Here is a 14,452-nt window from a genome sequence, read left to right on the forward strand (position 1 = left end):
GCTTGTAGGGTGTGTCTTCTTTTGGCTAAGACACTTTCTCATGAAGGTGAAAAAGGGGAGCTCAAAGAAAGAAACAATACATTAACTCCATGTCCATCAAACATATTCATCCAATCGGTTCAGTGACAGAATTTGTACCTTCAAGAATGCAACACTTAGAATAATCTGCTTCAGTACAAACAACCCCATAGGATGTATCAATTGTCCCACTTGTTTCCTAAAACCTATTATACTTCCCTTTTTTCTCACATTAACTCATCTTGTGCCAAAGCCCAGGGCAGCCAGTGACAGGCTTTCACATTGGCCCTGCAGCTTTGGCCAGCATTCCCTGCTTTGCTGCCTCCACCCGCCAGTCAGTGGCATCGCATATTAGCATAAAACTCTTAACTCAAATCCTGTTTGGTTTATGCTGGTAGCTTTCCTCTCTCTCTAGCTCTCAAACCAGATTAACTGAAATGAGCTTACTGGCTGCTTTGAGGTTCTGCCAGATCTGGCCACATTGACGCATTAGATAAGGAACATTCAGTTTGCACCAGTGTATCAGAAAGTCTTGATCATTTGTGTGGGAGAATATTTCCCCCCTGGCATTCCAAATATATATAATAGTTTCATCTGATGCTAGAAGGTATGAATGTTACTTGTGTACGAGGTCAAGGTTTTCCCTAAACTTTGAAACACTTAACAATAGTTTGTGTGTTTTGTTGGGGACATCATGGTTTCTCAATGAATCCATCCATCATCTTCAACCGCTTGTTGAACAGGGTCGCGGGGGGCTGGAGCCAATCCCATTGACATTGGGCGTGAGACAGGGTACACAAGAGCACATAGAGACAGACACCCATTCACACTTAAAGGCAATTTAAAGTCATTAATATCCCTAACACCTGCATGTGTTTGCATTGTGGAAGGAAGCCGGAGAACACACAGACATGGGGCCCCATCCTGGATTCAAACCAGGAACCCTCTTCCCTCTTGGAAAGTGCTAACCACCACATCACTGTGCCGCCCTGATCAGTGAATTAATGTTACATTTTTGTGACTTAAAGGTCTAAAGAGGTGCTGAAACAAAAAATAATGTGTTTTTCGAACATTAAAGCATATAAACATGTTCTAGTAGAGACCAAACATACAAGTATGAATCTGAAAATGAGCATAATAGCTCCCCTTCAACAGCTAACCCTTCATTAACCTTTTGTTTGCATGTTAAATTCAGAAGTTTTAAGAACCACAGCCTTCCGCAAAATGCACACAATGGCCTGTGCAGTGAGCATTCACAATGGCTGACCACCATTAACCCATGACAGTGGTGGCATTGTTTGAGGAAAGCAGAGTAATGGAGCAGCATTGACCAGCTCTTGGTGAATTCTAACACTCATTTGCGTGTAATCCCAGGTGTTCAGGCCCGTGCAGTGTCCTTGGATGAGCCTGCAACTCTGCCTCGCCACTGCGTCACCAGCGACAGCCAGTATCAGAACAGTCCTGAGGATGGTTCCTCTCCTGACGTCCCACTGCGGTCCCCCGTCCGCTGTGTTTCTCCAGAGTTTGTCAATGCCATAGCGATGAACCCAGGAGGACGACCTAAGGAGGTAGAAAGAGGAGTATTTTGTATTTTATGTTTCCCTGCCTTTTTTCTTTGCATGTTGACATGTTTTTGTTCTGCTCCTCAGAGACACATGCACAGCTATCGTGAGGCCTTTGAGGAGATGGACGGTGGTCCCATCAGTCCTACACCTGTAGTTGGTGGTGAGGTGTTTCCCCAAACCCCTGCCTTCCCCATCTCGCCGCAAACCCCTTACTTCAACCTGTGTAAGTCCCATCCTCCGGCTGACAGAGGGCACTGTGGAGCTTAGGCTATAGATATTCAAAATACGAACATGATTTATATTTGGTGTAAGATACTTAAATTAACAAAATCAGTCAATCAAAATGTATCAAATCCAAACTTAAGGTTGTGTTTGACCATAATAATATTTCTTATTCTGAGATTAGTTTTGAGATTTGCGTACTAACATTCATTGTTAAATGCCTTAGTGTAGTATTGAGGTTAGAATTCATCAGGGGTCGAATCTTTTGTGTAAGTGTAATATCAGAAATGTAGTTTAACTATAGGCTATAAAAGAAGTGGCCGTAGTTTACGTGGTGTCACCCATTGGTTTGTGGATTACTGTTGTGAAGAGTCGAGTTTGGCATTTGCGCCGCCATCTTGGTTTATTGAGGATGAGAGGGTGGAGCTGGGAGGGAGCACTAAGCCAGTGTAATTTCAATGGCACTTCTCTAAGCTAAATGTCAACAAGGAAAACGATTTCCCACCAGTTTATGGCCGTCATCCCGCTGTGAAACAGAGTCGGATAAAAATCGGCGCATCGCTAGCTAGTTAATGTTAGCTTGGTTAGGAAGATATAACCGAACGCTGAACAAGACATTTTTAGGTGATAAAAAAGTTACGATTAACTTTCAAGAAGGAAACACAGACTACGCTTATAAATAAGTACAGGGCTGTGTTAATTTACACAGTGCTATGGAAACACATTGCTAAGCCTCTATCGTGTGACAATAACAATAACCTTCTCTATACGAAAAGTGTCCTGAGATAACTTCTGTGATGTTTTGACCCTATAAAAATAATTTAATTCAATTAATTTGACCTGTCAATCACAATTACTGTAAATGGGACCATGATTTACTAAATGAACATCATACTGTATTAAAGAAGACTTGAAACTAGCAATTGAGACCATAAACTCCTTAGGAAAATGTTTACTGAGGTAATAAATCAAGTGAGAGGTAGAGTCATTTCCTCATTGACTTCTATGCAGTTGGACTTCATTTTGGAGCCAGTGGAGTCGCCCCCTGCTGGACATTAGAGAGAATGCAGCTTTAAGGTAGTTCAACATTGACTTAACTTTTCAGACCCGCAAGCTACATCTGTTTCTTCGAAAAGTCCATGATATTAACCTGTGAAACTGAACTTACGGTAGGAAGATGTAAAAGGTTCCTTTAGGATTTGAGAACCTCGGCTGTCGCTCAAGTTACTTTATCTTGACCTACACAAATTTCTTACTTTATGTACTTCATTTGGTACCACAAATGTCAAGCGAAAAAATATTTACCCCACAATTACCTCAACACATTTTAATTCAGATTGTAAATGGGCTACATTGCCAATGTGCGAGTGGGACGCTGCAGCGTACTGATCTTGTGTCGGCTAATCAAAATGCCTGAGTGGCCTCATCTTGTAAGAACTTAATCATCCCTCTTTTCTAACAAGAATGTCTGCAGTCATCATTCAGTAGATGCAGAATAAGAAAAGAGGTGTAGAGACTGTTGTTAAATGATGTCTTAAATTCAAGTGCAGCTTGCTACTTGATCATGTGTCACCTTCATCTCTCTTTTCTATCCAGCCTCTCTCTTTTTAGTAGATCTGTTTCACAAAGAAGAAATAAGTAGATCTTTTAAGAAAAAAGTCCAGATATAGATAGACAAACCAACAGACATACACACACCCATCTCCCCATCCTGCCCTCTCCCAACTCCCTCTCTCAGTCTCACATACACCCCACACTGAAACAAGAGTCATGTATTAGGTAACATGTCATTGGCCAACTCTACCAATGAGGTCATCCAGTCCTTGCCTATCTCACACACCCATAAAACTAAGTCATAAAAATCTGCACCATATTTTTAACACCCGCTCTTTGGAGCAACATCTTTCCTTCCCCTCAAAGTGGAGCATTTCGTACGCTGTGACTTTTTCTGAGATAAACAAAGAAAGTTGAATCTTGAATGAATCTACTTGGACAAATGAATATAAAATTGTTGCATTAGATAGTAATTTGTGTGAAAACGTGACACTTCATTGTGTTTTTAACAGACCTCCTAACCAAATTATCTTTTTCTCAGATGAGCACAAACTGTAGTCAACTGTCATCAGTTAAACTGGTTTTGCAGTTATTTGCAAAACTTGTTAAAGGTGCATGTTTAGGTAATTGATTAATGCGCACAACACCAGGTTTACTCTCTATTACACCGTCATGTTGAGCGGCGTGTCCTCAAATCACATTCCCAAGTGTTAACTGGTTCCCCTCACACTACCCACGATTAAATGTGGGGCATCTCGGTTGCAAGTACAAAGAATTGATTCAGATTCTTTGGTAAGTGGAAGATGCACGTCTCTCTCTACTGGAGTTCCACTGTCCCACAATGTCAGCCAAATGGATCTCCCATCCCCCAGTCCCTGTCCCTTCCCTTCCCCGAATGAGCTTTACCCATCACTTAGCTGCACCGCTTCGGCATGAAAGCCACATGAGAGCAGCAACGGCAACAAAGTATAGGACACACCCATACACATTACATATTCAACAGTGCAACTGTAAACACCCTACAAGTCTTTTTCTGTGATATAAATGCATGTGGTGCAAAAACAGAGAGTAGCCTCCACTATTGCGTTAATTGACATACAAACACACACACACACACACACACACACACACAAAAACACACATGTAGAGACCCATACATGTAAAGCACAAAGACATGCTTCCACTCTCTCAGCAGCTGCTGCTCTCTGTGATGCTGTTGTCGTCTGTGTTTGGGTTCCTGTCGCTGCCTTGTTTCACTACAACCAGCACCCTGCCTGCCCTGCCCCAGCAGTCTTAATTAACCAGCAATTTATGTCTTTTCCTTTGGTAACTGTACTAGCAATACGGACTTCCTCTACGTGATTATTTGTGATTCCACTGGAGGGGAATAACGGAGTAGTTGACATTGTTAAAGGAAGACTAGAGTGACTCATGAAGTCTAAAGTCACCCTGATTAAAAATATATTCACAGTTAGGCTGATTCTAGTAAGATCGGTTTAACTATGATATGACTAATGCCATGTTCCCACTGTATGGTACGGCTCTGCTCAAGACAACTCACTTTTTTGTACCAGTACTTTTTTCTATTTGTTTCCACTTTGGATAGTACTCCCTCAGTTTTAGGCAGGATTCTCAGCTGATCGCCATAGCAATGCTGCATGAAACTGCCAAGACGTTATCATCAACGCAACAATCACTGAATTCCTTTCATAAGCAACTAAACAGAGGAACTTTTGCACTGTCAATTGCACCGCGTAGTGTACGGTGTGGTTTTGATCTGCTATTTTTTTAAATCTGGGTCAAGTGACATAAAGAAATAGCCGTCACATGGCTACTTATAAATGGAGTGTTGGTGCAGAATATCTGCTGCCACGCTTGTGGCGTTTCTCTCTGACCAATCGGTGGTTTGCAGCATTTTAACTCTGTATCGGTACCAGCTACTTCCCACACTTTTGCTAATGGAAACCAAAAAGACCAAATCAAGCCGTACCGTGCTGTGGAAAAGAGACGTAAGACTCTTGTGGCGAAACACTCTACTCCTGATCTTTCCCTCTGGTGTTAATGTAGCAGAGACCAGGTCAAAGTTCCTGTTCTTACATAGACAGTGACAACTTTGTGGCAGCATTTGATTTAAAGGAATATGGGGATGCTAGCATTGCTAATGTAAAACTAAAACAGGCAGGAGTCGAAATACTACTACTGAGGAATACAAATGTAACAGGGAGAGTTCCAGGGGGAAAAAATCCCCCTTTATTCAGTTTGACCCAGCTCTGCTTTGAAGTCATCTTGTGTTTGACACACACCTTATTCTGCTGTTGGTAGGGTGAGGTGGTGTCACGGCCAGTTTGTCACATTGTGATGAGTCACATGCATGTTTTGCCCCTCCATCAGAGCATGAACCCCCCCTCTGAACATGGTACTCCTGTGTGTTTAACTGTGTTGATTCTGTATTTTCTTGACAGCTGTTTATCCGTGTATTAGTATACAGCAGACCAAAAAGTTTTTTTTTTGTTGGATGTTTCTATAGACTGGCATTTCATTTTACTAAAAAAAAAAGTAGATGATAAATCACTGTTAGACTGTATCAACAGGTAGCAGCTGTCAAGATGTCAATGATGTATGATGCTGTGTGGTGATAAGTGCCCCTTTCTCTTCAGGTCGGTCCCCTCCTGGTCTTGCCAAGACTCCACTGTCAGCCCTGGGTTTGAAGCCCCACAACCCAGCAGAAATCCTCCTCAATCAAACAGGCTCAGGTTGGTTGTAACACTCAGTTCATTAGAATCACAAACTTACTAAATCCAAGTAGTTGTTCTTTTCTAAAATGCTTGTTTACATCAGTCATTTTCCTAAAACAGGAATGCTCAACTGGGAAACAAAAAATGCACTGAAATGTATTGGTCAAATATAACAGATTAGGCATTTGAGTTGGGTTATCTTTAAAACCTTGCACCAAGAAGCTAGTGTACCAACACAACAAGTGTGTCAACCTTTCTCAAAATGCACAATTTGTTGTGCAAATAAAGGCTTGTAATATTTCTCATGAATTGAGTTTCTCACACACACACACACACACACACACACACACACACACACACACACACACACACACACACACACACACACCAAATTAAATACATATGCCACAGAAAAAAAAACATTATTTCAACTCCCTTGCTGTACCTCTGTTCTTTTACATTATTGTGTTTCTCTGGATTATCTCCAATGACGCTCCACAGATGATGAGAGCAGTGAGGGTGAGGAAGGTAAGAGTGCTGCTATATTGCCACAGATCATCATCGACATTCGACGTTTTAATCTCCACCATTCCTGTCTCGAACCTTCACAACCACTCACACAGCAGCATTCACCATTACAGACACATTATTCCATCTTGTGCCAGTCTGTTGTCACTGTTTTCTTTTCTATGGCATAGTACCACCTTCCCACAACTACAATGCTATAAAGCTAAGGGGGGAAAAGCAGAAGTAGAGTACATGTGTGGCTCACAGAAAAACTTTTTTCTCTCTCATGCAGCACCAAGAAGCTATGTAGAGTCAGTGGCGAGGTCAGCAGTGGCAGGCGGAGAGCAGCCCACGTTACCTCGGGGCCTTAGCCCACCAGGAGAGACTACAGGCCAGCAGAGAAGTCCAAGTCCCTCCTCCCACACACTGAACACACCTTTGTCCAGCAGCAGCCCCATCCAGAACTCACAGGGGTGAGCCTAATACATAATGCATTATTACTATTTGGTCCAAGGCCAGATTTTATACCAGAAATTAGTGAATGTGTTAAAAACATAACAAGTCCTCCAACCTATACAACCACATAGATAATTTGTTCCTACCTTCTAATCCACCTACAGGTCTGGTGGCAGCAGATCAACACGTCCTTATACCTAAATATAACTGTCACAGTTTTAAACACTTGGTTAACATGTGAAACTGTTGCAGTTCGGTTAGGTTAAGGCAACAAAGCACTTGGTTTGGTTTAGGCAAAAGATCATGGTTTGGGTTAAAATAAGTATGTTTGTTAAGTAACTTAACTTATGTACTCAAGTATCTGACATAGCACATGGAACGTACGTATGTATATGTTAATTTGTAAGTTTTACAATGTATGTTAAATAAGTCAGTGTTGACAAACAGCGGTGAAAGTATTTGCTTGACCCATCCATTCACCCTGACCTCCTCCCTACAAGGATTTCATCACATTTCCCTGTCATAATTCTTACGGCCACAAAAGGTCGCCATCACTACAAATGTAAATTGGGTTGTAATAAGCTGCTTGTACAAACGACCTATGGGGTATTTTTTGGGGGGGCAGGACAGTGTCAAATAAAGAGTTGTCTATCGGAGCAATAGGTTGCTTCTTCTTGGCAAGGACCCTGTCAATCACTATTTTCTTTGAATCACTTTTTACGCTTAATACTCAAATATTTTGGATGGGTACAAAAAAAACTGAATAAACTTTTATCCTGAAAAGTCATGCATTCAGATAAACGGTCTAATGTGTGTAAAAATGTCACTTAATAAAGATTTCCAATTCTCTTTCAGTGTTCACACCTTAACAGAGAGCAACGTTAGCACTCCTTCCCAACCCACTACTGATTCAGGCTTCCGCTCCCGGGCTACAGAAAGTCCCTACCCTACACCCACCCCCTCATATCAAGCCCTGAATACCCCCACTTCTTCCTACCTAGATTCCAGCTCTCCAACCTCTTCCTACTTTGGCACTACTACCCCAACGGTATCCTACCTTGGCCCCAATACCCTGCTGGGGAGCTATGTGGCCTCAGATCCCATCCCACCCACCTCAGAACCTTCCCAGACAATGCTCAGCCGTGGAAGTCCCCAAGCACAGCACCGGACCAACAACCTTGGCTCCACCTACAACCCCCACCTCCAGCAGCGCTCATGTCCTAATCAGGATGGTTCTATCTTGGGCCAGCAAACGTCACCAGCTAACGGCTTTGATGTGGGTATAGTGGGTTTCAGTGGCAGCCCCATCCTTGGTCATCGTCTGTCTCAGGGAGCTCAGAGCAGCCCAGTCTTCAGCAGACAGGCCTCTTTGGGACAGGGGTCTCAGCGGAGCCCGGTCCTCAGCAGACAGCCTTCCCTCGGCCAGCCCATGCAGAGCAGCCCCGTGCTCAGCCGACAGCCATCGATCACACATCCGCAAGGAAGTCCAGTTTTGGGTCGTCACCCATCTGTATCGCAGGTATCTCAGAGAAGCCCCAGTCTGGACCGTCACCCCATGCACAGCGGTTACACCACCCCGGATGAGAGACATGGGAACCTGTCGCGACAGAGTAGCTCCTCAGGCTACCAGGGACCACCCACTCCCTCCTTCCCCATCTCGCCTGCAGGGTACCAAGAGGGGGGGATGATGGGGATGGGTGCAGGGTTCCGGCAGGGAAGTCCGGCTCCTGGTTTCCAGCCACAGCTTCCAGAGAAGAGGCGCATGTCGAGTGGCGATAGACCGAATGGAGCAGTGTCCTATGGCACGCTGAATGGGAAGATAATGTCCCCTGTGAGTGGAGGAAGCAATCCCAGCTACTTCCACACCCTCTCTGACTTCTCAAGGTTTAATATGCCTGGTAAAGACATACATTACAACGGATTTAAGTGCTCTTCTCTGTTGCTACTTTTTCTCTTTTTCTGTGACATTCTTTTGTTTTTTGTTGCAGATGGAAGTCCTGAGAGCAGGCTTAATGTCAAGTTTGTCCAAGACACGTCCAAGTTCTGGTACAAGCCAGAAATTTCCAGGGAGCAAGGTAAAATACAGAAAGACTTTCCCTTAAATGACCTTTAGACAAATATTGTCGTGCCCTTTAACTTCTACTTTCTGCTCCAGGTGACTGCTGGGGATCGGCGGTTCACTGTGTGCCAGTGTGGCAAAATGTTTAGACAATTTTATTAAAAAGTATTCCACCTGAAATGTTTTGGATATCAAAGGTTCACCCCTATACACTTCTAAGGAGCAGATGAAACATTTGGAGCATGCAAGTATTTTTGCAATAGAGATAAACGGCTACCCTTGCAAAGAAAAGGAGAAGAGGGATATGTATTTCGCAATATTTGGGCAAAAAAATATGTTTGCAATATGCAACACAAAGTCATTGACAGTGGAGAAGTGGATCATGCTGCAGGAAGTGGTTAGAAAAGGTGCTCTTTTTCAACGTGGAACTAGGCCACCATTGTTTCTGGCAACTTTATTCCCATGAGGCATTTAAAACGGGGTTGCGATGATTGAACTTTAATGCTTTTGTTAAATATGATGTAATGGCGTTAACCTTCAGGCAAACAATCCGGGCATAACCGCGTTTCATAAATGCATACACACATATGTAATAATGATTATGCACGGAGATAAAAAACGGTCTATACACATCTCTTAACATGTGTTTGGTTGTGTGGTCAGTGACTGCCCCATCTGCATTTTCTCATGGCCAGCATTGGATTATATCATGTTAAATACAAGCATATGCTCAACTGCAATGACATCACACACACACACACACACACACACACACAGTTTATCCTTAGTGCCATGCACTCCCAGAAGAAAAGCCACACCATATGTAGAGCATTAGGGAACATCTGCATGTGTTGCTCGTGTCATCCATCTTCCTTCCTTAAACCATCACATGTGGACAGGCTGAGCCATTGAACTAAATGATCTAAAGCTCTTCTCCTTGAACATTAGCATGTCTAAAACAAAGTGTCTTGTTAAACACTGTAGTTTTAATAAAATACAGACTGACAGCATTGTTTTAAACAAAGGGTCAGGACATGACTTTGCTCTTGGTTGTTTTTTTTAATGTTTTGCTACCCTCTTCTTCAGACCTTGATCCTTTAATGAGCTGACCTTTTCTGACCCTCCCAAATACAGCCAATGCTGTATAAAAGGCTTTTCCATTGCCAGTCTCCCTAACATATACTGATAATTCACAAGATCTGTACTGCTATGCCTGCATTTTGTCATGTTTTCTTTAGTGCCGTATGTTATTTTAAGTATTAATTGTGACCTGACAGTGGACTGCAGATGTAATTAGGCTCTAAGCTAACTGTGATTGTCGGCGTCCCTGTTTTTCCAGGATCCTGCAATTCTTGATATAAAGTAACATACATTTTAAGAGTTTGGTAAAGGCTCCATTCAGAATTGCACTTTTCAAATGCAGTTTGAATGATAAAAAGGTCTTCAGCCACCACAAATCTAAGTGCGTAAGTTTCAAGTAGTATAATTAATAGTCCAAATTTGTAGGCGGGGGATTTCAATTTAATTTTGTCCCAGGGTAAAACATTTCTGAGCTGTAAACATATTTATTTCTGCTGTAGAGTTTGACATTTTAACATTAGGCTCGACTCACTTTTGGGATCAGCCTCAAGTGGACATTTGAAGAACTGCAGCTTTTGGCACTTCTGTCTTGGCTTCATGTTTCAGCCTCTGCGGTTGCTCTTTGATCTGGACCGAAGTGGTGACCGACTGATTGAGACTCTGCTATCACTAGAGACTCGCCACTAGCATGACTTAAAATAAACAACTTGTTCATGTCCACTTAAGTATACTTCAAGTGGCCTAATGTATCACTACCCTCATAATGAATGTGCTGATAGTCTGAACTAACTGAATGTCCACTGTGTTACAGCTATTGGCCTGTTGAGAGAGAGAGAACCTGGAGCCTTTGTTATTCGGGACAGTCACTCGTTCAGGGGGGCTTATGGCTTGGCTATGAAGGTGGCCTCTCCTCCACCCTCAGTGCATCAGAACAAGAAAGGTAAGGGGGCAGGATGCTATTAGGTATATAACTTACTAATGCAACAAGTACTTATGTACTATGTTGTTCTTTGGTCATGGTGGTGAAGTTAATATCTAAATACCAAAGATATGAGGTGATGTCTCCATGTTAATCAGCTGTGTATGACCTAGACTGGCTGACCCCTCTCCCTCTCTTTAGTAGCAGGTGACATCACCAACGAGCTGGTGAGACATTTCCTGATTGAGAGCAGCCCCAAAGGAGTGAAGCTGAAGGGATGTCCCAACGAGCCTTACTTTGGTAGGTGGAAGCCTGAGGCCCTCCTTCCTCCCTGCATACATGCTCACATGTGCTTAATGAAGTCAAAAAGTCAAACCTTAGTGCTCCTTTCTGTGTCTGAAATCTGCACCTTTTTCCCAAGTTCTATAACCTGTAATCCTACAGTAATTATAGTATTTATTGTAGTGATCTTCTCCTTACAAATTACACTATAAGGCTGTATGACGTGTGTTTGTGTGCATGCAATGAGAGAAACAGCTCCACTGCCAAATCCAAAATGGGACAAGCTGACTTCAGGCTGACTTCTGTAAACTTTTACCTTGCCTCTTTTTATTTCTTCTTCCTCTCCTGTATTCAGCCCATAAGTCAATTTATCAATTTATCTTCAGTCAATATATTTTCCTTGTGTGATGATGCTGCTAATAATGCAAAACAATGACTTTACTGAACTATTTTTTACTTACAATTAAAAATCTGACAAGCAGCAATCAACCAAATCCATGATGATAAATTATGGGAGAGCCAGAAATGTTATTTAATCACAATGAACTTATTAAAGGTGGATATAGTAGAAATAGTGACTTATAACTATAATTTTCAGCTGATACTAGAAGGGATGTATGTCATTTTATGTAACAACTTTCAAATAATGGATTTCCCTACACTTTGAAACACTTGATGAACATGATGTTATTGTGTTTTGTTGGAGATAACATGGAGTGACTTTAATAATAATTAAAGACATTATTTGTTTAATTATTGCTACTGAAAGGTCCCATATTGTAAAAGGTGACATTTCTGTGTCTTCTATTTATTATAAAGCAGATTGATGTGCTATATAAATACTATGTAAGCATCAAAATACTCAATCCATAGAGAAATTCACTCTGCCCGTATTCAGAAACTGTGCCTTTAAATGAGCCGTCAGGACTTCTGTACAGCTGTGATGTCACAAATACACTATATAAAGGTAGAAAGTGATGGTATAGTGTTACAGTCATTCCCATGTTGCAATGACGCAAAGAGTGCAGGTGCTAAAGACACAGTAATGCTGACCAATCAGAGCAGACTGGGCTTTTTCAGCAGGGGGTCTTAAAGAGACAGGCACTAAAATGGAGTGTTTGAGACAGAGGGTGAATACAGGTATATTCAGACCGACAGGATGAGAAAAATAATGTGTTTGAGACGGAGGAAGAATACAGGTATATTCAGACCGACAGGATGAGAAAAATAACGTGTTTGAGACAGAGGGAGAATACAGGTATATTCAGACGGACAGGATGAGAAAAATAACGTGTTTTTTTAACGTAAAAGCATGAAACATGTTCTTGTAGAAACCTATTATGAACCTGAACATAGCCGGAATATGGGACCTGTAAAGGGGGACTGTGTCAATTTGCCTATGAAAAATCTGTTGGACAGTACTACTGCATATGTGAAAAACGTTTAAAATGTGTCTTTTGTCTGTTTGACAGGCTGTCTGTCTGCCTTGGTCTACCAACATGCTATCACGCCACTGGCCCTACCCTGCAAACTAGTTATCCCTACCACAGGTCTGTGGATCTAAATGAGTGTTCAGCAGCGTTGCATGTTTAAATGATTCTTTGTTGCTTCTGAGTACAGTTTTGATCACATTATGTTAACAGGCTCTCTACAGTTAAAAATTATATTTAAACTGAAAGGGTATTACACAAGTCAACCTTCTTTAAAAAATCATAAGGTGTTGCCCCAACTGCATCACATTTTAAATGAGATTTCTTCCATTTGTCATTGCTTTTGTTGCTCAGTATGGTTTAAAACTGATAACCATAAAAGTCTTTTATTGCATTTAGACATACAGTATACAATATCAGTGGTGAGATTGGAACGTATAATTAACATTTTAATAGGCATATGCTGATGTTTACTGAAGGAAATGATGATGAAAACAAAGTTACTCCTGCAGTGCCAACAACACAGGAACCCTTCGCGCAAATAATAAAAAGCTGAACTTAAACTGGAAATGTTCCCTTTCTCCTGTTTTAGATCTTATCGAGGAAGTGCCAGAAGTCGCCACACCAAATCCACTGGCTGATAGGCTGAAACAAGGAGCAGGTAAAAAATCAACTCACTTTCATTCATTCTCTTTGTTAAATGGCGACCAGCACAACTTTGAGATTTTAGGACGTTAAAGGGAAAGTTTAAATATTTTGAAGTGTGGTTGTATGAGATATTTATCCAGTCAGTATATCAAGCAATAGCAATAAGTTTAAGAGACCATTATATATATACCATATATAACAGCTACAGCTCCCTGTAAGAATGAGCAGTCTGACAGCAAGGTAAAAAAAAGAAAAATCTAAACATAGTATCAACTTAAACCAATATTGATTATCTTATATGGGCTCCTTTTTGGTGTCTAAAATACAGTATGTTTAGCTAACAGCAGTACAGTTGTGAGCTTCAGTGCCTGTCCTCATGGCTGTTTCTCCAATTTGGGGGCGGGCCAGCCGCCATCTACTGTAGATACTTTTTTTTTTTAATCAAACTTTATTTTAAATTTACAAATTTACAAAAATATGTCAGATTAACATTTCTAAAATTATCATGGATGGAGAAAAAGACATGAAAGAAGGATATGATATATGTCATAAAATGGTATAATTAAAAGTATAATTTTTTTTTAAATGAGTTAAAAAACAGTAATTTTGTCTTTGATAAGCTAGTAGATACATTCAAGGGTGAGTAAAATTGTACAATTTCAAGTTGCTAAGCAGTTCACTTGCATATTTAGAGCTCATATAATTAAGTGAATAAATTAGTTTATATTAAGGGTGACCCTGATTAGTCGACGATTCGCTCTGAGGAGCCTGCTTGGACTGTCAGTCTCACAGTGGAATCGACGCAAAATGCGCAAAATGTGCAAAATGTGGTTATGCAACAATGGATTATTCCATTCTGGATCTGGGGGTGCTGAATGTCTGATTTTACATATAGATGATTGGTTTCTCCCAATAAACCATGATAAATAGCCTATTTGGGTATAAATATAAGCTTATTAATAAATAGTGTTGCTAAA

At 41.3% G+C, this 14,452-nt stretch overlaps 1 protein-coding gene across 14 annotated transcripts in view; it reads left to right on the top strand.

Annotated features, from left to right (window-relative positions):
* tns1b (tensin 1b) overlaps positions 1–14,452 on the top strand; it is a 220,959-nt gene that overhangs the window by 198,368 nt on the left and 8,139 nt on the right. For 9 of the 14 annotated variants that reach the window (XM_083922296.1, XM_083922289.1, XM_083922299.1 and 6 more), the window contains 10 exons: positions 1,393–1,586; positions 1,668–1,806; positions 6,017–6,112; positions 6,894–7,074; positions 7,913–8,955; positions 9,046–9,132; positions 11,008–11,136; positions 11,317–11,415; positions 12,870–12,947; positions 13,420–13,488. In XM_083922296.1, the coding sequence (XP_083778422.1) occupies positions 1,393–1,586; positions 1,668–1,806; positions 6,017–6,112; positions 6,894–7,074; positions 7,913–8,955; positions 9,046–9,132; positions 11,008–11,136; positions 11,317–11,415; positions 12,870–12,947; positions 13,420–13,488 (2,115 nt within the window). The remainder of the gene's footprint in view (positions 1–1,392; positions 1,587–1,667; positions 1,807–6,016; positions 6,113–6,893; positions 7,075–7,912; positions 8,956–9,045; positions 9,133–11,007; positions 11,137–11,316; positions 11,416–12,869; positions 12,948–13,419; positions 13,489–14,452) is intronic. The other 5 variants (XM_083922293.1, XM_083922295.1, XM_083922300.1 and 2 more) reach the window with 2 other exon arrangements.

The sequence above is a fragment of the Echiichthys vipera genome, assembly GCF_963691815.1.
Source record: "Echiichthys vipera genome assembly, chromosome: 10".
NCBI lineage: Eukaryota > Metazoa > Chordata > Actinopteri > Perciformes > Trachinidae > Echiichthys > Echiichthys vipera.